We start from the raw sequence: 24,560 nt of genomic DNA, 5'->3' as shown, positions 1-24,560 counted from the left end.
TCTGCTGCTTCATTATCAGTGTATGGAAATGCAACAGATTTTTGTATGCTGATTTTATATCCTGCGACTTTGCTGAATTTATGTATGTATGTATACATGTATGTATCTGTTGTAGCAATTTTTTGGAGGAGTCTTTTGGGTTTTCCATAGAGATTATCATATCATCTGCAAATGGTGAAAGTTTGACCTTCTTCCTTGTCAGTTTGGATGCCTTTTATTTCTTTTTGTTGTCTGAATGCTGAGGCTAGGACTTCCAGTACTGTGTTGAACTACAGTGGTGAGAGTGGACATCCCTGCTTGTTCCAGATCCTTAGAGGAAAAGCTCTCAGTTTTTCCCCATGGAGGATGATATTAGCTGTGGGTTTTTCATATATGGCCTTTATTATGTTGAGTATGTTCCCTCTCATCCTACTCTGTTGAGGGTTTTTATGGGAATTGATGTTATATTTGTCAAATGCTCTTTCTGCACCTATTGAGAGGATCCTATGGTTCTTATCCTTTCTTTTATTAATGTGGTGTATCACGTTGATTGATGTGCGAATACTGAACCACCTTTGCAGTCAGCTTTCTTATCCTAATCGATTCATCTATGCCTTCAGCCTTATTCAATGGTACATTATTTTAACAGTGCATTATGCTTCACTTATATAATGACCAGATGATGTTTTCACTATGATAATGCCTTTATTTCTAATTTGTAAATAGCTGTTAAATTACCTGTAGGTTTTCTGTAGAACTTATACTTAATGTTATCAGCTTTAACTGTACATAACTGTGGTACATGATTTAGATATTTTATGCTTTAAACTTTTTTATCTAATTTAACTCTCCATATTTCACTCACTTGAAAAATATATTTACATTTTTTATGTAGTGCATCAAATTATCACAAAGAGGACATCCTGGCAATAATTGTAGCCAAATATCTTTTAAGCATTTTCCCTATGATAGGGTAAGTTTTTAAAGCTCTTGAGTTTAGTTTGAACTTACGCAGAAACATTAGCACCGATGTTTGATTTTCTAATTTAGAGAATATTTATTGAGTTTTCATGGTGATTATGGCCTAAAATATTAAAGGTAGAAAGACCTAAAACATAATTATTTGAATAATAATTCAAATTATTTAAATCACCAGTTGCAATTTCACTTCTATAATTTCAACCTCTTTTCATCCAAAAAATTTAAAATAACTAAGTCTCCCAGAAATTATTAGAGTAGATTGATTTCAGTCATTTTCTTTTTCTGTATCCTCCATCATTTGGTAAGTGTTTAAATGAATAATGGGATAAATAACAGTGGAAAAGATAAGCAGAAATTTCAGGCTACCTATTCATAAATACTAGAGATTTATCCCTGGGTATTTGAGTTTCTATCCTTTGTACAACAAACCTGATACAGTGAAAATAACACTCGGCTGGGAATTAAGGACTGACACTAACTGTGGTTTCAGAGCAGTGACTTCCCTGTTGCAGGGGGAAGTTGTTTTCATTAAAAAAAAGGGGGGATTAGATTAGATGATATTTAAAGTCACTTTCCACTCATTTAACATTCTGAAAGACTTCAAATAAGAAAACATTAAAATGATATCTAATATCTAAAATTTACCCTAAACCTATATTATTATAGGAAAGTGAAAGAATTTGTAAGCTGTTAAGTAGTATTTTTTGTGGTTAGTTTTGTAAGTTTTTCTTCAAAATGTTCACCTATTTATGGCTATGGGACAATAACCTTTTTTTTTTCACCTGATTACTGTGGAAATCTTCAGGGTGACATATAAAACCATCCAAAATAAATACTTTCATATAGATGTTTAAGGAAAGCAGAACAAGAGAGCAATTACGGTAAATGTCTTCTGGTCATTGACTTGATTTCTGAATGCAGTTTGGGTAACTGATACACTCAGGAATTGAAAACTCACTGTGGGTAGAAATACTGATTGCAAGGTGGTACCCTAAGCCAAATACAACTTGGAAATGAAAGCTAGTAAATACGGTAAGATTGAAGCAATCTATACAGTTCACATGCTCCCCCCCCCCCAAAAAAAGCTTCAATTTATAAAATAGAGAAACTAGTTGTAAACCACTATTTTATTTGGAGGTAACCACTAACTCACTAGGTGCACCACTTGACTACTGGATTCGATAGATGGTGTCACTTTAGTTTTTGTTAAAACTCATAGATATGTACTGAATTGTAAGTGTGTGTGTGTGTGTGTGTGTGTGTGTTCAGTTCATACTCCCATCTCAGTTCTGGGGCTAGAAGAGATACAATGTTGTCTAATAGTACTTGCCATTAGATAACCCGTATGTGGGAATCTGGAGAAGGCTATTCCTGTCAGTTCCTAACAAAAAAATAGAAAATAATTGTTTTAAGTAGAACAACTAATGAATTTTAAGTTGAGCTGCTTGTCTGATACAAACTCTCATCTTCAGTCATTTCTGTGCATTGTACGCACACACGTGCACACCTTGAAATGTAGTGTTACAATGGTCATAAATACCAGAGGGGAGTCCTCACAGTTGAGTGCATGACTCCACTTGTGGGTTGTTTGAGCCTCTGGCTTCCATGTCATCTTCCTCTTTATTGATCACTTCTGTAGAAGGTGAGGTGGTGTCCTGACTGGAGGCCGACTTCAAGGGAAAAGGGGAGGGGAGAGAAGCACATGGTTACTTTGAAGATATTTTCTTTAGGAAACTGGGCCAAAAAAGACATACCTGTGACCTCTGATTTCTCCTTCTTGCCTTTTTTTTGGGAAAAAAACCCTGAAAATACGAAAAAAAAATTAACTCTGAAAATTGTGGGTAATGTGGTCATCTTAACTGCTCTCATAGTCCTCTGCTCAGTAGCTGCTTTTTTCATGAAACTTTATTAATGATGTTCTTTTTTTAATGTTTCTTTAATTATTTTGAGAGAGAGGCGGGGAGGGGCTGAAGGGAAGGGAGAGAGAGAATCCCAAGCAGGCTCCACACCCAGCACAAAGCCCGAGGCAGGGCTCCATCTCAGCGGTGAGGTCATGACCTGAGCCGAAATCAAGAGTCAGACACTTGACTGACTGAGCCACCCAGGTGCCCCTAATAATGCTGTTCTTTTGTTGGTGTTCAGTGTGGGTAGCTGGTTTTGTCTCCAGATTCCCAGATTGTACGCACATATGTTTGTTATATGTTTGTTGGCCGCCTCTGCAGTGGTTAGTTTATTTGTTGCGAACCATTTTGCACCTGGCAGTCTCTTTTCCTCTTGCTGGATCTCAAAACCGCAGAAGCTCTGAAGAGCTATGGAATTAATTGTCTGAAAGGATTAAATCAGAATATTATAATATTCTCTCTGTGGTTCATAGGGTGCTGGGGAAGTGGCCTTGGGATCAGGACTTAAGATGTGTGCATTGTTCGGAGAAAACTAGTCAGAGTCTAGGGCACCTGCTGCTTCTAGTCTCTGGTTGGACGGTATTTGGGGAGAGGAGAAAAGGAGAGAATTTTAAAAATCATGTGGAAGGAAGAAGGGATTATGGATATTGTATAAGTAGATGTTTTAAATCTGATGGAGCTTTGTACCTTTCAAAGCTCTTTTACTCAGAAGTTGCTGGAAACCCGTGATGTATTGTATACAGCTTTTCTCATTGTGGCTAGAGTGGGGCCAGGTAAGTTTCACTCTCAAACCATCAGCCAGAATCTCGCCGGGAGCTGCTAAAGTTTTGCACAGAAGTGGCAGCTGTGCGGAAACTTCTGTCTTCACTGCCTGGTGTCTTCAGTTTACTACCATTTTTTCTTGTGCCAAAGAAAACATCCCTCCACCAGCCTGTCTGGGCTTCTGAACATCAGTTTGATCAAAATGCAACTGAAATCCTCTGTGAACCGAGACAGCCCTGAAGGACTGGTAGCTGGAGTGGGAGCACACGGACCCCCCACCCCTTCAGATCACAGAGTCCTAGGGCTCCGGGGAGAGTGGCCTCCTCCATTCACCCACTGAGCCCTGTGGGTCAGTCACAGACCACTAGCTAACCTTGGCTCTGTGTTACTTTTCCTGAGACCTGAGGAGGACTCAGCTGTCTGTTGACAAGCCGGTGGTTCTAGAAATTGCCACATTTATTAGAGAAAGGCCTTCCAAATTAAAACCAACCCTCACAATCAAAAGTACCTCATCCTGAGAAAAGAGAAATAAAACTGCGTACCTTCTGTGTAAAGTTTATCGCCATTGTGTTTAATCAATTAACAGCTAAGTTTCCACTAGATTCTTGGTTCCGTGAGGGTAGAAACTTTGTCAGTTATGTTTGCCACTGTTACCAGTGCCTGGCATTTGTTTTGTTGCCTGGATTCATGAATGTGAGATTCAGTAGGCCTGGTACAAATGAACCTGTGCCCGAGGTGGAAGCATAGAGTGGGATTCTCGGTGCTGCCAGCCCAGCCCAGCCCAGCCCCGCCCAGCCCCCGGCCGTTGACTCCTGATTTCCTCCCAGCCTTCCTCCCCTGGCCTACCACACACACACTAGTGTTCTGGCCTCACTTCCTTCCCACTCCTGAAAAGAAATACGTCCTTCTTTAACTTATTAGCAATACATCTGTCATCAAAATATTTTCTCCCCATTTCTTCTCCACTTAGCCCATTGTATCCATATCCTTTATGGCCTCTTCTTTCCCGGAATTTTAATAAAGGGAGCCATAAAATGTATCTTCCTGTGACTTCAAATTACTGGTTGTAAATGTATGAGCTCAGCCCATAATAACACTTCACCATTTAGTGAAAGAACCGAGGCCACTAAAATGTGTAATAAATAATTCAGCAGTGAACATCTCAAAATCCCCCATTAGGGAGGCCTTCTGGATTCTAGTGTAGGCTTGTCACAGGTGTTTAGCACCTTCGGAGATGGTGTCTGGGCACCCAGAGGTTAGAAATGGAAACTATGAGATCTGTAATAGTTGTTCCCTCAAAAGAGCAAGTTTTGAAGGGGAACACTCATTCAACTAATGTTGTCATTGTCATCTCTACCCTAAGGGGTGTTGTTCCTTTCTGTAAAGTGAAGGTGCTGTGCTTGCCTGATGGAATCATGCTTCCTCATACCTGCCTGGTTGCAGAACCTCTTCATGCTGAAATGTATATTTTATGCATATTTGTTGATCCTGTAGTTGAACATCAAAGTTAAGCTAAAACAGGGAAACAGTGACAAAAAACTAGGGCAAGTAGTATCTGAAAAGAGACCATAGCCCTTTGTTGCTACTTTTACCTGGCAGAAAAGTTCTTGTCAGTGGGGATGACCCTTTCTAGTTTTCCTAGTTTTAAACTTTCCACCAGAAGTATAATGTACAATGGGTACAAAGTTGCAACCTTGTAACACTGTTGTTGTTAACAGTCTTAGTTATTCAGAAATAGTAGGTGATGTGAAGTCCATTCTTCTGGATTGAACACTTGGAAATCTGTTAGGCCTTTAACGTTTTGTTTTTGAGTAAAATAGGCTCATCTTAGACATTAAATCTATTGTAAAGTGTATAAATATATTAGCAGATGTAAGTGCTATGGAAAAAAACCAAGTACACTATGCTTGCTTAATTCTGGTTTTTAGGGGTTAGTCCTGCACAGCAATATAATATTTCAGAGGAATATGTGATTTTTATAAAACCATTACTGGATCCAGCAGTTTTGCTGGATTTACATATGTAAATGTATGTATCACACATATGTATATTTTTTATCTTCCTTTCTGTTTCTTGCTGTTGCAGTTCAATGGTTGCTATGGAGAAGGCTGTGGTAAGGAAAAGCATTAGAAGGTTAAAAGTTCTTTCTGCATCTGGGACAGAAATAACAGCCCAGGCAGCATCTCTTTACGCCCTCCCCTTCACGTGCTGGCCTCCAGTACGGCACTGCCAATGCTGAAGGGGGGCTGGCTTGAGGCGCTATTTAAAACATCTTACAGGGGCGCCTGGGTGGCTCAGTCAGTTAAGCCTCCAACTTCAGCTCAGGTCATGATCTTGCGGTCCATGAGTTCGGGCCCCGCGTCGGGCTCTGTGCTGACAGCTCAGAGCCTGGAGCCTGGAGCCTGTTTCAGATTCTGTGTCTCCCTCTCTCTGTCTCTCTCTGTCTCAAAAATAAACGTTAAAAAAAAAATAAAAAAAAACATCTACAGAGGAGCTAATTCTCCTCTTTTTTCACTTTTCCACTTTATCACTTTAGTATGGGCACAGAATAGAAGGAAAGAACAGACGTATTTGGGTGAATTGTCCACTCAAAACATTTCTGGTTTGTAGGGGGTGGGTTTTTTCCTTCTGTTTTATTTACGTGTTTAAAATTTGTATTTATTCTTTATTTGCTGATAGGAGGGAGGAAAAGCTTAGAGAAAGGACCTGATGTAGAACAGTTGGGATTTGGTTAATCTGCTTAGAAATAACATTAATCGGCAGATCAGATGCTGTCAACAATACAGGGTTTTCTATCCCCATTATCTTTCCCATTCTTTTCTTGCTTAATTCTTCCTGTAGTATCTTTGGTTTCATTTAGATTTATCTTTTCATTTCCTACCAGTTATTTGTTTTCTAATATTTCTTTTATATTTTTACTTCACATTTCATTTTTAAATTTTACTCCTGCTTTGTCATAGGAAAGTGTTCAGTCTTTTGGCCTTTTACACGGTGGGGGTGTGGAGGATATAGGTATGTACTAACCCACATACCAAATGAAGTTTTCTCTTAACTTAAACGTGTGCTTAAATAACTCCATGTAGCTCTTAGTAACTAAAAAAAAATCGGAACTGTAGGTATACGTCACAATAAGCATGTGACCATAATTTTCTTGAGAAGTTTCATGCCACTGGGACAATTATAAGAATGTAGGTGAATACATACTAACTGCTTTCTTTCTTCTTTCTTATTTTTTACTACTTAGGGCTATTTCCCTGAGATCAGATTCAATTACTCTTTATTAAAAACTTTTTTATTTTTGCCAGGCACTTTAATGTACGCTTCTTCATAGTTATCTTGGGTGGTAAATGTTTTTATAATTTTTATAAAAATGCAAAAATACTAAGGATCCAAGAGTTTAAGTAATGTGACCAAGGTTACACAACTAGTAAGTAGTGGTCCCTGGATTCTAGATCCTGTGCCCTTTCCAGTATTATTAGGAGGATGTATGGTATAGAGGTTAGGAATGCCATGGAGTCCTGCTGGACACAGGTTTGAATCTCAACGTTATGTGGGAAAAAAAATTTTTAACACCTCTGGGCCTTGGTGTCCTTATGTATAAAATATGATTAATAATCATATCACCTTCCAGTCACGTTTGTTACCTAGCAAAAATAAAAGTGCTTAGAAGTGTATTTGGCACATTCTTGATTTTTGATCAATTCTTGATGACTATTATCAAATACATATTGGACATTTACTGTATTATGGTCATTGTGTACTAGGACCTGGGCATATAGCTTCTACTTAGAATCTGGTACTGAGAAAGACTTCTTGAAGTTTAAAGGAAGTGTATGGTGCTGTGAAGGCATTTAAAGGAGAAATGTAACCTGTTCTGGATGAGAGAAATTTTGAAATCTGATGGATAGGTAGGAATTAGAAAGGTGTGTGTGTGTGTGTGTGTGTGTGTGTGTGTGTGTGTGTGTGTGTGAGAGAGAGAGAGAGAGAGAGAGAGGGTGGGGGCAGGGAGAGAGACAGACAGACACACAGATGAGACTGTTTCAAGCTAGGGAAATAGACCATACCAATCCAGGAGAGCCTAGTGTATTCCTGGACCTGAGAAAAGTTCACTGTGAGAGGAAGTACTGTTAAGACTGACTGGAGAGAGAGGCAGAGGCCAGAGTAAGCAGAGCCTGCAAGGAAGGTCATGAAAAGTACTCGGATGCATTGTGTCAGTGAATAATTATGAGGCCGTATTACCTCTCTCTGCATTCTCAGATTAGTACGAGCTTCTAACAGGATAGATAATAAACTCCCTATTTCCACATTTTTTAAAATTGACGTGTAGTTGACATCACATCATGTTAGTTTCAGGTGTACAAAGTAATGGTTGGATATTTGTATATTGTGAAATGATCACCATGGTAAATCCAATGAACATCTCTCACCAAATATAGTTATAAAATTTTTTTTCAGATGATGAGAACTTTCCAGATTTCCTCTCCTGGTTTCAAATATACAGTCCAATATCATTAACTATAGTCTCCATGCTGTACATGACATCCACATGACATTCATTTTGTAACTGGAAATTTGAACCTTCTGCCCTCCCTTCACCCATTTTGCCTACGTACTCTCCTCTTACCCCTACTGCCTCAGGCAACCACCAGGCTGTTCTTTATATCCATGGGCTCAATTTGTTTGTTTTTATATTCCATAACTGAGCTCATATGGTATTTATCTTTTCCTCTCTGACTTATTTCACTTAGCATAATGCTCTCAGGGTCCATCCATGTTTTCCAAAGGGCAATATTTCATTTTTTATGGCCAAATAGTATTCCCCCCCCCCCCCCGCCCCACCGCTTTTTCTTTATCCATTCATTCATCCATCTATGGACATTTAGATTGTTTTCATGTCTTGGCTCTTACAAATAATGCTGCTGTGAACATGGCGGGAGTGGTATATGTATCTTTTCAAATTAGTGTTTTCATTTTCTTTGGGTAGATACCCAGGAATGAAATTGCTGGATCATTTCTAATTTTTTGAGGAAAGTTCTTACTGTTTTCCATAGTGGCTGCAGCAGTTTACATTCCCACTAGCAGTGCACAAGGGTTTCCTTCCCCCCCTCCATCTTTGCCAACACTTATTATTTGCCTTTTTGATGATAGTCATTCTAACAGATGTGAGGTGATACCTCATTGTAGTTTTGATTTGCATTTCCCGGTATGAGTGATGTTGAGTATCTTTTCAGGTACCTATTGGTCTTCTGTATGTCTTCTTGGGAAAAATGTCTATTCAGATCTTATGCCCATTTTTGATTGGATTGTTTGTGCTTTTGCTGGTGAGTAGTATGAATTCATTATGTATTTTGGATGTTAGCCCCTTATCAATTACATGATTTACAAATATTTTCTCCCATTCAGGAAGTTGTCTTTTCATTCTTTTGATCCTATTTACATATTTCAGTGCTTTAAACTGTTAAAAGTTAAACTGGTGCTAACACAAACAAATCCACTAGATCAAGAAAATTTTAAAAAATGGTGTTTAGTTTGGAAGGAGGCAGTATTACTGGCGAATGAGAATAAAATATTTCAGTGGAGCCATTTTTTAAAAAAAGAATTTAATTAGTTTCGGAATATAACATCCTTCCTGATGGTTTCAGATGGCTTTATTTATTCATAAATAACTCTACTTGTTGATTTAGCCTCTTTTATCACATGAATGCTTCATTAAACAACTGGCGCTTGCTCATTAGAGCCGAGTGGGGCTGTGTTCAACCAGGTGGTGAAGTTGAGAGTACATGGCTGTATTTAACAGTAAAGGCCATTTATTTGGCCTTTTGCCATCTGGAAACTCTAGTTAGTATTTCCCAATATAAATCTTCAGTCTGCTAACCAGACAGATACTGGCATTCAGCTACAGTGTCATGATGTGAAAAAGGCCTACCAAAATATAAACTAAATTACGCTGTAATTTCTTTAGAAAACAAAGCAAAACTAAGCCCGGGAAGAAAAGTACATTCTTCCTACCCTAGTCATTGTCCAGGTTTAAAACCTAGATGTTCAGAAGTTCTTTAGAAAACTAAACAGGAAGGAATTTTGATTTTTTTTCCTTCTGAAAGCAGCTAGTCACTGGCAAGTTCAAATTTGGCCAGAGCGTTATTCCTGTAATAAAAGGCAATCCTGAAACACTGAAAAAATAGCTCATAGACTGTCCCCATGCCTTGCCCTGTCTCTAAACAGGGATTTCTGGAATTTGAAAGCCCAGAGATTTTTTTTTAAGTCCTTCATATAACCTTTGGGTTAATATTATATTAATATTCATTTTAAAATTATACTTTTCATTCCTAGGACCCACAAAGGTTTACAAAGTATGTCTGTTCATCTGTTTTCTTTAAATCGAGTTGAATACAAATCTGAGAGTCTCTTTTTACCCCTGTAGCAGGAAATTTAATATCAGTTACTACTGGGGCTCCCCACAGAACCCAAACACTGGGGGACCCCTCTGGTCTTCCATGGAGTAACTACCGCATTCCCCACGTTTGAACCTGCAGGGTCCTTTGAAGTCTTGCTCTGCAGCTTCCCTGCCTCACGGAGCAGAAGGAGTCTTGGAATGACAGGGCCCCAGTGTCCAGAGCAGCCATCCCCTTTGAAGCACTACTATTTCCCTTGGCCTCTGAGGAAAGTAGAGCAGGGGTCCCCTCTTCTGCAGGAACTTGGCCAGCTTCCATGCCCTTCCCAGGAGCCCTTCTTCTCCTTTCGCAAGCTCAAAGCGGGGCCCTCCCAGCTCCTCTCCCTCAGGACAGTTTCCTCAGTGAGCACAGGCTTTCACTACAGAGACAGGAAGCCTGTTGTCTTCAGTAGTTTCAGCTTTCCACCTTGCACAAGGCTGTGAAGTTAGGAACTAGAGAGGACTTGACAAAGACAGGCTTAGAAGGGGAAGGGGAGAAGAAGGAATGAAACAGCTTTTAATATTTCCACTTGCTGCTTGCCGTAGTCAACATTTGTCCTGTTAACGTCTGGCTATCCTATTTTGAATAGTATTTCTGTATTTGGAGAAATTCCCACATTATGAGTCCACTTCCCACTGTTAGACGTGTGAACTCAAATTTCCAGCTTCTTGTGTAGCTTGGCCTTTGGCTCTCCAGTCAGATGCACATGGATGAGACCACGATTTGGGAGAGAGCAGAGTGAGAAACGACCTCTGTGCTGAGCATGGATAACTGCAGAAGAGGATGGCTTTGGTGGTCCATAGTGTTGTCGGGTGGAGTGCCAGACAGAGAACTGATACCATTAGTCATTGCAGTAGGGTCCTGGCATTTAGGGTTGGTGACAGGGACAGCTGTAGCAGTGTTCTCTCAAGCCAGTTGTACAGCACAGTTTTGGATATTTTCCTAGAAGTTTAATCCTTGAGCTTGTTTCTTTAGCCATTTCGGTGGTTCTGAGAGCTCCCCAACAATCCTCTTTTTTTTTTAATTAAAGAAGATTGATTGGGGTACAATTTACATACAATAAAATCCCCCCTTTTAGGTGCACAGTTTGTTGAGTTTTGACCAATGTTTGCAGTCTTCTAATAACCAGCACAATTGTGATGTTGAAAATTTCTGTCACCCTCAAAGTGTCCGTTCATGCCCCGTGCGGTCATTCTCCATGCCCTTTCCCTTCTCCGCCTTAGCTCTAGCCCCAGGCAACCACTGGTGTGTTCTGCTCCTATACTTTTATCTTTTCCATTATACAGAATTTTTTAAAAAATGGGTACATATTATATATAGTCTTTTGTTTCTGGGTTCTTTTACTTAGCATAATGGCTCTGATATTTATATTGCATGCATCAGTAGCGTGTTCTCTTGTTTCTCACAAGTTTTTATCCATCTGTAAGTTGATGGACATTTGAGTTTCCAGTTTTTTGTCTTGTGGATAAAGATGCTGTGAAAATTTTGCATATAGGTGTTTCGGTGTTTTTGCATCTCTTAGATGAATACTTAGGACTGGAATTGTTGGATAGTATGGTTAAGTGCATATTTAACTTTGTTAGAAACTGTGAAAATATCCCCAAATATGTGTACCAATTTGCAGTCCTCCAGAAAGGTACGAAAGTTCGAGTTACTCTGCATTCTTGTCTACACTTGGTATTGTCAGTCAGTTTAACTCATTGTACAGATACCGCCTTGTGATTTTAATTTCCCTGTTGACTAATGAAGTTGAAATTCATTTCATGTTATTACCCATTTGTATGTTTTCTCTGGTGCATTTAAAAAATTGGGCTCTTATTGAATGGTAAGATCTGTTTCTGTATTATAAATACAAGTCTTTGATGTGTTTTGAAAGTAATTTCTACCAAAATATGGCTGGTATTTTTATTTTTTAATAATGTTTTTTGAAAACAAGAAATTGTTAATTTTGAAAATCTAATTTATTATTATTTTTATTAACCTGTTTTATTTTTTTAAATTTACATCCAAATTAGTATATAGTGCAACAATGATTTCAGGAATAGATTCCTTAGTACCCCTTACCCATTTAGCCCATCCCCCCTCCCACAACCCCCTCCATAACCCAAAGTTCTCCATATTTATGAGTCTCTTCTGTTTTGTCCCCCTCCCTGTTTTTATTTTTGTTTCCCTTCCATTATGTTCATCTGTTTTGTCTCTTAAAGTCCTCATATGAATGGAGTCGTATGTTAGTCTTTCTCTGACTAATTTCACTTAGCATAATACCCTCCAGTTCTTCCATGTAGTTGCAAATGGCAAGATTTCATTCTTTTTGATTGCGAGTAATACTCCATTTTGTGTGTGTGTGTGTGTGTGTGTGTGTGTGCGCGCGCGCGCGCACATATACCACATCTTCTTTATCCATTCATCCATCGATGGACATTTGGGCTCTTTCCATACTTTGGCTATTGTTGTTAGTGCTGCTATAAACATGGGGGTGCGTGTATCCCTTCGAAACAGCACACCTGTGTCCCTTGGATAAATGCCTAGTAGTGCAATTGCTGGGTCGTAGGGTAGTTCTATTTTTAGTTTTTTGAGGAACCTCCATACTGTTTTCCAGAGTGGCTGTACCAGCTTGCATTGCCACCAACAATGCAAAAGAGATCCTCTTTATCCACATCCTTACCAACATCTCTTGTTGCCTGAGTTGTTAATGTTAGTCATTCTGATAGGTGTAAGGTGGTATCTCATTGTGGTTTTGATTTGTATTTCCCTGATGATGAGTGATGTTGAGCATTTTCTCATGTGTCGGTTGGCCATCTGGATGTCTTCTCTGGAGAAGTGTCTATTCATGTCTTTTGCCCATTTCTTCACTGGATTATTTGTTTTTTGGGTGTTGAGTTTGATAGTTAATAATTCATGCATTTTGTATCCAAAGAAGTATTTTCCTAATTCAGAGTCATTAAGACTTTCTTTCATGTTTCCTTCCAGAAATTTTATGTTTTTACACTTATATTTAACTCTTCAATCCATTTCGGGTTAACCATATAAAGGTGTAAGGTAAAGGTAAATCTAATATTTTTGTATCTGGAAGTCCAATTTTCTAGCACTATATTTTGAAAAGCGTATTCTTTCCCACTTGACATCTTTGTTGGAAATAAAATGGCCACATACATGTGGTTCTATTTCTGGACTCTCTATAAGTCTGTCCTTATGACAACCCAACGCTATCTTGATCACCTTAGCTTTATTGAATGTTTTAAAATCAGGTACAGCAAGTCCTCAAACTTTTTTTCCCTTTTCAAAATTTGGCTATTTTGATCTTTGCTTTTACATGTATATTTTAGAAACAGTTTGACACTTTCTACAAAATAGCTTACTGGAATATTGATTAGAATTTTATTACATTAGTAGATGACTTCAGGGAGACTTGACAGCAGTATAAGGTTTGATTAATGGCCGTGGTTTATCTCTTCATTTATTTAGGTCCTTTAATTCCTCTCAGCAAAGCTTTGTTATTTTCATTGTATAGATCTTACAGATATTTCATTAAAGTTATCCGCAAGGGTTTTATCTTTTTGATGCTATTACAAGTGGTATTATTTTTACAATTTTAATTTCCAAAATTTCCTTGCTACTGTCTAAAAATGTAGTTGGTATTTGTATATCAACCTTGGTTTTTGCAACCTTGTTAAACTAATTACTTAAAATTTGTTGCTTTTTTGTAGATTTATTAGAATTTTTAATGTAGATGATTGTGTTATCTACACATAAATACAATTTTACATTGTTTCTTTCCAATCTATATGCCTTTTTCTCCTTATCCTTGCCTTAGTGCAATGGCTAGGACCTCTGTGTTGAACAGACCTGGCGAGATCAGACATCCTTATCTTGTTTCTGATCTTAAGAAGAAAACAACTTTAGCCATTTATAAAAGTTGTTTTTTTTAAAATCATTAATATGATGTTAGCTGTTTTGTTTTGGTTTGGTTTTTTTTGTAGATACTTTTTACCAGTTTGTGGAAGTTCCTTTTATTCCTTGTTTGAAGAGAGTTTTTGTAATGAATATTTTATAATGCATAGACATTGACTTTTGTCACCTTTTTCTGTACCTATCAAAAAATTATATAGTTTTCTTTTTTAGTATATTGACATGGTAAGTTATATTGATTTCAAATATTGAGTGAACTTTGTGTTCCTGGGGTAAACATCACTTTTGTCATGATTAATTATTCTTTCTGTATATTGCTGGATTCAATTTGCTAATATTTTAAGGACTTTTATGTCTATGTTTAGAAGGGATGTTAGTCTGTAATTTTCTCTGCATGTATTGTCTTTGTTGGATTTTGGTATCAGCGTAATTAATGTTAGCCAGCTTCATAAACTGAATTTTTTTTTTCTGGAAGAGTTTATAGATAGAATTGGCATTATTTTTTCATTAAATGTTTGGCAGAGTTCACCAATGAAGCTATTTGGGTCTGGTGAGATCTTGGTGGGAGGATTTTGAAATGCAAATGAAATTAATTTTCTTTAATGGTCAAAGGGCTCTTCATGCTGTCTCTGTCTGTTAGCGTGAGCTTTGGTACTTTGTCCCTTTCAGAAATTTGTTAATTTCATCTGCGTTACCAAACATGTTAGTATTAAGTTATTTATAATATCCCTTTATGATTCTTTTACTGTCTCTAGAATCTGTGGCTATGTCCCCTCTTTCATAGCTGTTTCTTCTCTTTCTCATTCTTGAGCAGTTTGGTTGGAGATTTATCAATTTTATTGACCTTCTCAGAGAACCACCTTTTGATTTCATTGATTTACTCTATTATCATTTTCATTGAATTCTGCTCTTTGTACTTTTCTTCTTTTAACTTGCTTTTAGTTTAATTTGCTTTTTACTTCTTAAGGTGAATGGTTAAGTTATTGATTATAAGCCTTCTTTTTATATGAGCATTTAGATGCTATTAATTTTTCTCTAAGTAGACTTTGTTTCTCATAAATTTTGAAATGTTCTATGTTCATTTTCATGCAATTGAAAATATTTTCTTATTTTCCTTGTAATTTCACCTTTGAAGTGAAGTATTAGAAGTAGGTTTTCATGAATCTTTGATTATTTTCTAAGTTTTTATTGAATTCTAATTTTATTCACATTCTTTGTATGATTTTAATTCTTTAAAATTTGTTAAAATTTATTTTGTAGCTCAGACTATTGTCTATCTCGGTGGATGTTCCATGTGTGCTAGAAAATAATGTGTATTCTATGATGTTGAGTAGAGTGTCTTAAGAAACTCAGTTATGATAAATTCATTGGTAGTATTGTTTAGGTCTTCTGTATTTTACTGATTTTTATCTATTCTATGAATTTCTTCTATGTTATTGTTAATGACAGAAGAGTGTTCCAGTCTCTCAACTATGATTGGTATTATTTTTCTCCTTTCAGTTCTATCGGTTTTTGCTTCATGTACTCTGAAGCCCTGTTGTTAGGTACATACACAGGACTATTATGTCCTTGATGAATTGATGCCTTCATCATTATTTAATGTCCCTCTTTATTCCTACTTCAGTGACCTAGCTCTTCTCTCTTCACATACTGCTGCTTTTTCAAGCTCTCCACCAAGAAGGAAGGTCCTCCTTGATTTGCCAGGCACCATTGTGTTTGGCAGTATCTTTGGACAGGATCTCATGACAGTTACCTCACAAACAACTGTCCAGTCTATAGGTGACTCTTTTGGTCAGGTGCCCATTTTTGGTACAATCACTTGTCGTCAGGATGTGAATGAGATCCTGTGTCACAAACCATGGTAACCTGTGTGTAAGGAATTGTCTCATTCTGCTTTCCCTGAAGGGATTTGTGGCTATGGTAGCTGTCATAGCAACATGTCCCATCTTAACATTGCAAAACCTGGTTCTGCTTTTATGGCTTGCTTCTGTAAACAGTTAGTTATAATCACATTACTCACTTAGTTTTACAGAAAGGATTGCAGACACAAATGCCCACAAGAGTCAGGTGGGTATCCTGACTGAGTAAAGTGGGTCATATTGTAGAGTAATAAGGGTGATGGGGATTGTGACAATGTGGAGAGCTCATGCTTTGTCTAACAGGCAGCAGTGATCAATTGTTGTGTGAAATTGCAGGCCCAATGTTACTGACTTTTACAGTTTTTCAAGCTAAGTTGGTAATGTAGAGTTTTGTGTTATTTAATTGTAAGTGATTCAAAGTATTTAAAAACTTGGAGTCATATAATATAGGCCAAACCAAATATGTATGTAAATGGTCTGTCACCTTGCTGGGCTGTGGTCATCCCTGTAAAGAGAATTGCTAGTGGAATAGGATACCTATTCCCAAAGCCATATATAAAGTCAGGAGAGGGCAATAATAGTGGGAGACTTGCTGTAGAGGATTCTGATCAAGTGTTAGGAGCCCTTGTTGAGGAAATGTCACTCACCTAATAGATACGGCATGGCATGAAAGGGCCAAATATGCAGATGTATATATACTTTTTGATTATTTGAAGAGTGGTAGTGTAGACCATGAGCATTGGTTCAGTACAGGGTTTTGGGCTCCCTCTGTCTCATCTCTGGGTCTGCTCTGAGGAAATCATTTCAATACCCAGATCTCCTGGCATGCTATTTGCCCTTAGTATGGCCCCCAAGGAATGTTTGTGGTTGAAAAGGAGACGGTAATGACAAGGCACTGTAATAGTACCTGAAGGGAACCGTAAAACCATAGAAATATAATACGGTAATACTATGAGTCATGGACTCTGTAGGAGTATTTAGTGCTTTAGCCAGAAGATAAGGATATGTGAGTTTACAGTAGCTTGCCTTTGTGTACCAACAGTAAAGTATATTGTTTGATATGGCATCAAATGAAGTAGAGATTTGCCAGTGATCCTACAGATTTATTATTATAGATGACCAGTGCATAATGAAGCCATCTACATTGATCAAACTAACCAGATATTTATTCTTCATTTATTTTAGTACTGTGTTGATGGCCAAAATATAATTTAATGTCAACTAATATAAACATTATTTTTTTTTTAGTTCAGATGACAGTTTAAAAATCATATAATAATAATTATAATGGTAGATTATTTAATGAAAATTTGGGTACAGTATGAGGAGAAAGTGATTTGTTTTAAAAACCACTACAATATTAGGGACTTATGCTATTCCAATGTTTCCTTCAGAAAACAGAATATGGAATTTTTATTTTTTTTTTGAAATTTACTTCAGTCTCATGGAACGACAGAACTGTATTTGCATAGGTTAAATGAATTTTATATTATGTTTTTTAAATGTAAGAAACAGCACTTATGAATTGTAGGGGAATCATATAAGTCACAATTAGCACTTTGTGACTGCTGATATTAATATTTTGGGTGACTGGACAACACAGTCCTCCCAAATACCATCTGATCCTTTTGATGCTTTGTTGACCTTTGTTGATGCTTTGTTGATCCTTTTGATGCTTTATTCCCAGGGAAAAGTGTTCTGGCCTTTGGGCTGATCCTGAAATATGCGTACATGCTCCCCAGATATCAGTGAATACTCTGTTTTGAAATCTCAGTAGGATTGTTCTGGCCAGTCCTCCTCCTGAACTTCAGGTGTTCTGGCTCTGATGGGTGTTGCAGGTGACGTTTCATGTTCTTGGAGTCTGCAGATCACTGTGAAATATCCTTTGTCTATCCCTTGGCTGCTGTGTGGTGTGGATGATCCCTCTTAAGACTTCTAAGGATTTTTTGCTGCCAGTTTCTTTTCCTCTAATGTGTGATTCTTGGTCTGAGAGAAATGTGCATTTCTCTCGGTTTTACATCTTGAGAGGGGCCTAAAGAAAGAGTATAGACAACTGTTATTTATGATTTCAACTCCTCAGAGGAAACGGGGCCATGTGCTTTATGTCTTTCTTATTTAATTGCTTAGAGTCATTCAGAATTCATGAGTTGACTTAATTTTTCTTGGGTGAAAGTACTAAGAAAAGATTCAAGCCTGCAAAATGCTGCCAAAACAGCTCTTAAATTATACATTTCTCATGTAAATATTGCAAATTGTAAGGTATTTTAAATGAATTTTTAATCTAATAGTTAGCATTAAAGTTTAAATTCCTGCCTAGAATTTCAAACATGGAAATACACTCTAAAAGGAAATGGGGTTTTTAGTTGTTTTTTTAATAAGATAGAAAAAAATTAATCATTTAAAATGTGAAAAAATACCCATTTCCCTCCTTCTTATTTTTACTCTTTCTAAGAAATTTTCGGTTGTACTCAGTTTAGTCCGTATGTTAAGTAGGAATTCTGAGACCGTTCCAAGGCAACTTTATCATCCCGATCTCTTTATATTTATTCAAGATCCAGTTCTTCTTTTCCTACATGAAAACATAAGCAGGTTACACAGTTTTTTTCTGATCACTCTGAGTTTAGAAATAAAGCAAAACAAGAAAAGTCAATTTATATACAGAAATCTATGTGTAGTTTCTAGAATGCTGGTGATCCCCCCTTTAGGAAGTCAGAGGTCTACCCCCAGCTTCGTTGTGGTGAAGTCTCCTCAGCCCGCTAGGACGGAATCCAAGATCACCCTGCACCAGCTCTTTGTGTGTTCACCTCTGATCCATTGGAAACTCTCAGATGTCCTTGGCCCTGACACATTCCAGGAATGTAGGCCCTGTTGTTGAGTGGGCATGGGATGGGACTGAAGTGCACCAACCTCTAACAAGGAAGTCTCTCAGAGTCTCTTTACAGATGTTCACTTCTGACCCGTTTATTCTTTGTGTAGTTGTAAAAGTTAGGTAGCCTGTTCTCAGCCATTTTCTTTGTGTAAGTCCTTCAGGATAGTTTATCTTAAAACTTGCTCTGGTATCTGGTGTCTTAATATATGATGTTTTATGGTCTTGGATGACTTTCTGTTCCATAGAGAATTCTGGTAGCTAGAGAGCATAACAGCCTTTTTATGTTAAATGTTCCTATCTGTAAGACACTGAGAGTAGAAGAGATATAATTACAAATAAATTGAGTTTCTGTCACTCAGTTATCAGTTTTATTGGTAAGAAAGTATCTCTTCAGTCTCATCTTAATACAAGCGATAACATTATCATTTGTTTTCTGAGATGTGATCTGTGGGAGAGTTTGGTATAGCAGACATCATACTGTGGGAAGTCAGAAGACACAGGTCCTAGTCTTAAGACCTTTGGCAAGTCTGTCTCTTTGGACCCTACTGTGGTCTCTTGCGTGGAAACTGAAGGAATTAAATTAGATCCATTCAGTAACATGTATTTATTGAGTTCTTAATTATGTGCTTAAAGTAATGGAGTTCTCAGTGGACCTCCAGTATACTGGTGAAGATATTTTAAGTAATAAGTATGAATACTAATGAAAGTGTGATCACAAGTTTGGATAGTGTTCAGAATGAAAGGAACATTGCTCTGTGACAGCCTGACCTCGACTGGGGGGTCAGGAAAGGCTCTTTTGTGAAAAGTAACACATGAGCTAATAGGAAGGATGAGTAGGAGGTTACTAAGTAAAGGATTGGGGTGTGGATTAAATGAGTGTGCATGTGTGTGCACATGCACATGTGTTTGTAAGTAGTGCTAAATGTGGGCTTGGCATATGGTCTGTGTTGTATGTAGTATATGTTAATAGCAGTAGTAGCAGTCATGGTTGTCATCATCAGCTGTCAGCCTCTGTTACTGCCCTTATTGTCATACCCTTTTGATGAGGATGTGATGGTAACATTTAGCCCTATTTTTCAGAGGAAGCAACTGAATCAGAGACGAAGTGATTTACATGGGGCCACACAGCTAAGCAGATGAAATTGCCAGATTTCAAACTAGATCTCTGCACCTTCAAACTCATACTTTTCTTATCTCTTATCTCTTATTTCTTCTATAGCCGTGTCTGTACTTGAGATTTCAGAGTTAATCTTCTGTGAAATGGGAAGTAGATGAAGTCAGTCTTCCATAACTTCTACCAACCCAGCGGCTTGTCTCTGCTAGCGGACCTGCTCCCGTCCCCTCAGCTCCCATCCTGTCCTATGGATTTACTCTTCCTTTACTCAACTCCTAACCTATTTTGGTAGTTTCCTCCGTCAACACCTTTCTCTTTCATTCTTAGTTTATGTTGGCCATTTTTTTTTCTTTTTAAAATGTGTATGAAAGATTGTGTGAGTTCACCTTGGAATTCATGAATTGAGAGTGGAAGGTACACATTATCCTGTATTGTTTAAAGGGGACACATTCCCTTCATTTCTTGGAGGATTACCTGGGGAAGGAAAGGATGAAGGTTTTGTTGCTAGTTTGGCTTCTACACTTACTCTAAAACCATGTAACAACTATATTGCCCTAACTCGCTTCTACCTTAGAAGGTAGCTTATTCCCCTGTTCATTGCTGTTCCATGATCAACCTTCCTTGTTGGCCTTGACACTTAACACTTGAGTTTCTTTCAGTTTTCCTTTTTAAAACGGAGAGACTTTCCCTAATATTTTACTTAGAGGCTTTTCCTGATGTTACCAACTGCTTTGTATCCTATCACAGATGGCTTATTTTTTGAAACATTTTATCCTGCAAATTTAACTCCTGAGAACATCATCAGAATCTATGTGAAGAACATGAAGTTCTATAGAAGGAAGGTGTTATGTAGATTTATTTTTTTAAAAATGATTTGTAATCATAGCGATATGTTATTGTGTTACTTTTTTTGGAGAATTGAGATAATATCACTTCAAAGTAAAACAGTTTGAGATACTGCCATGGTCTTAATGTATTTTTTGTGATTAGAATAGCTTCTCTCTTGGATCTCCCTGGCCTGTTTTAATCTCCTGTTAGCCCTGTACTGTTCTATAGTCCCAGGGGCACAGGCATTCTTTTTAGAAGAGATAAAAGTTGATTTTCACTTCCCAGGATTTGATTCTGATAGATCACTATTTTCTTCTTTTAATTTTAACAGTTATTGAGATAGAATATGTATTCCACAAAATTCACACATTTGAAATATAAAATTCATTTATTTTTTGGAAATTTATAGAGTTGTACAACCGTCATAACAATCCAGTTTTGGAAGTTTTCCATCACTCTAGAAAGTTGCATATAACCTATTTGCATCAATCCCTCATCCCTCCTCTCTAGCCCCATACAACAACTGATTGGCTTCTTGTCCTTATAGATTTGCCTTTTCTGGACATTTCATGTAAATAGAATCATACAGTATATTAGTGTTTTGCATATGGCTTCTTCCACTTAGCAAAATGTGTTTGAGAAGCTCATCCATGGTGTGTCAGTAACTTATGGTTTTTTTTTTTACTCATGAGTAGTATTTCATTGTATGGATATACCACATTTTGTCCACCAATCAGTTGATAAGATATTTGGCGATGTGATATTAGTAATGCTACCATGAACATACATGGTCTTTGTGTGACATATATTTTCACTTGGGTAGATTACTGGGGTGGAATTGCTGGGTTGTATGGTAAGTTTATGGTAAACATTTTAAGAAACTGAAACTATTTTCCCAAGTGACTGTTCTATGTTACATTCCCACCAGCAATGAATGAGGATTGTAGTTTCTCTACATTCTTGTAAGCTCTTGGTTTTGTCTTGATGATAGCCATTCCAGTGGTTTTAATATGCAGTTTCCTAATGAGTAATAATGTTGAGCATCTTTCCATGTGCTTATTACTTTTTGAAATAAATGTTTATTAAAGTATTTTATGCATTTTAATATTAGGTTGTTTGTCTTTTCATTATTGAGTTGTAATAGTTCCATCATATATATTATATATTGGAGTCCTTTATCAGATATGTGAATTACAGATATTTTTTTCCCAGTCTGTACCTTGGCTTTTTATTTTCCTAATTAAATGTTTTGAAGTACAATAGTTTTTAAAATTTTAACAAAATCCAACTTTTTAATTGTTTTCTTTTATGATTTATGGTACTCGTGAATATCTAAGACCTCTTTGACTAACCCACAGTCACAAAGATTTTCTTCTATGTTTATTTCTAGAAGTTTTATAGTTTTAGCTGTTATGTTTAGGTCTGTGATACACTTTGAGTTGATTTTTGTGTATCCTGTGAGGTAAGGGTCTGAGTTAATTTTTTGCATATTAATGTCTAATTGTTCCAACACTGTTTATTGAAAAGACTATTTCCCCCCATTTAATTGTCTTATACCTTTGTTGAAAGCATTTTACTATAAATATAAACAGAAGACCATGGGGGAGGGGAAGAAAAAGAAAGTTAGGGAGGGAGCCAAACCATAAGAGATTCTTAAAAACTGAGAATAAACTGAGGGTTGATAGGGGGTGGGAGGGAAGGGAGATCGGTGATGGGCATTGAGGAAGGCACCTGTTGGGATGAACACTGAGTGTTGTATGGAAACCAATTTGACAATAAATTTCATATTAAAAAATATATGTATAAATGTTTATTTCAGAACTCTAAATCCTGTGCCATTTATCTGGTGTTCTGTCCTTATGCTAGTACCACAGTGTCTTGATTACTATAACTGTATAGCAAGTTTTGAAATCAGATAGTGTGAATTCTGCACATTTGTTCTTATTTTTCAATATTATTTTGGCTATTCTCGTTTTTTGCCTTTCCATGTCTGCTAGAATTAGTTTTTCAGTAGCTACAAAAAGCCTACAGGGATTTGAATTGGGATTGCTCTGAATCTATAGGTCAGTTTAGGGAGAATGGAATCTTCTAATCCATGAACATTGCATATCTATCCATTTTTGTGCTTATTTGATTTCCTTCATTAGCGTCTTACAGTCATTAGTGTTTATTTAAAAAAATTTTTTTTAACGTTTATTTATTTTTGAGACAGGGAGAGACAGAGCATGAACGGGGGAGGGTCAGAGAGAGGGAGACACAGAATCTGAAACAGGCTCCAGGCTCTGAACTGTCAGCACAGACCCTATGCGGGGCTCGAACTCATGGACCATGAGATCATGACCTGAGTGGAGGTCGGCCGCTCAACTGACTGAGCCACCCAGGTGCCCCCAGTTATTAGTGTTTAGATCTTGCACATATTTTGTTAGATTTATATGTAAGCATTTAATTTTAAGTGTGCTATTATTGATGCCTTTAAAAAAAATCATTTTATTTCTCATCCATCCTCACCATTTCAAGTTTTTTTTTTTTAAATGTTTGTTTATTATTGAGAGACAGAGATAAAGCATGAGCATGGGAAGGGCAGGGAGAGAGGGAGACACAGAATCGGAAGCAGGCTCCAGGCTCTGAGCTGTCAGCACAGAGCCCAACATGGGGCTTGAACTCACCTTGAGATCATGACCTGAGCCAAAGTTGGCCGCTTAACCGACTGAGCCACCCAGGCTCCCCGTCCATTGCAAGTTTTGTTCAAACCCTATCAGTTAACTTCTCCCATGTATTTGAATCTGGCCAAATATCTGATATTGTCTTACAAAATAAAGTAAGTATCTGCTAATGTTTTTCATTTGTGGTTTCTAAGAGATAAAGGTAACTGTTTTTATTATTTCAAGTCAATGACTGGTTAGAAGTTGTTTAGTAAGATTATTATGTCAGTCTGTTTACAGTACTGATAATGTAAAACACACAAGCGTTTTCTGAAGAGGTTTGGTCTGTCAGGAAAGGGTGAGGACATAACCTCCCTGTTCTCTGCTTTGCAGGTGTTGCAGCTTCCCTGGAAGTCTCTGAGAGCCCTGGGAGTATCCAAGTGGCCCGGGGCCAGACGGCAGTCCTGCCCTGTACTTTTACTACCAGCGCTGCCCTCATTAACCTCAATGTCATTTGGATGGTCATTCCTCTCTCCAATGCTAATCAACCTGAGCAGGTAGTTCTTTTCCACTTCATGCTGCCTCTCAAATATTAATTTTTTCAGAAGAGGTGGGTAGGAAAGCATCCTGAGTATATATTTGATTTCTAGGTAGGATAAGATGGCACGTTCCGTGTGCCTATGCTGTTTTAAATCCTACTCCTGTGTTATTAGTCAACCATCAGAAGAGATTATCCTCTTTTTAAGAGACTTTCTTGTTTTAACATATGTCAGGGGAATCCTTCTGAAAATTTTACGTAGGAACCTGGAATTTTACCAAAAGGTGTTGCTGATAGGAAAAAGCAAGATAGAAAAAGTAACATATGCTTTGACAGGAAGGGACTGTCAGTAACACAGATGGATGAGAGTATGTTTTAGAGACAGTGATAATATTAAGGAAGTAACATTAGATAGTAGTACTTGGTTTATTTGTCTAATTTCACAAGTGTTTTTAAAATAAACACAGCCAGGCATACTAGCCAGCCTCAAAGAGTCTCAAATAAATTAAGGTACACAAAAATAGAAGCTACTACCTAGTAAACTGCCAATTACAGGTAAAAGACCCATAATTGATATTAACTGTTGTAGAAAATAATGCTCAGAAAATTAATGAATTGTAACCACGGTTACGCATTTATTCCCAAAGATAATTTATTACTGTTACGAAGCTTTTCTGCTTCAGTGAGCTTATTACTACCTAAAAATACTTGATAAGCTAAATTTTCTGATATGAATTCAAATATGTA

General features: G+C 37.3%; 1 protein-coding gene across 9 annotated transcripts in view; it reads left to right on the top strand.

Moving 5' to 3' along the window:
* Nucleotides 1–24,560, top strand: part of IGSF11 (immunoglobulin superfamily member 11) — a 194,492-nt gene that overhangs the window by 146,140 nt on the left and 23,792 nt on the right. For all 9 annotated transcript variants that reach the window (XM_042955435.1, XM_042955438.1, XM_042955437.1 and 6 more), the window contains one exon: nucleotides 23,669–23,832. In XM_042955435.1, coding sequence (XP_042811369.1) covers nucleotides 23,669–23,832 — 164 coding nt within the window. The remainder of the gene's footprint in view (nucleotides 1–23,668; nucleotides 23,833–24,560) is intronic.

This window comes from Panthera leo, chromosome C2 (genome assembly GCF_018350215.1).
Source record: "Panthera leo isolate Ple1 chromosome C2, P.leo_Ple1_pat1.1, whole genome shotgun sequence".
NCBI classification, from domain to species: Eukaryota; Metazoa; Chordata; class Mammalia; order Carnivora; family Felidae; genus Panthera; species Panthera leo.
The sequence above is the reverse complement of the archived record's forward strand: the minus strand, read 5'-3'. Positions and strand labels throughout refer to the sequence as shown.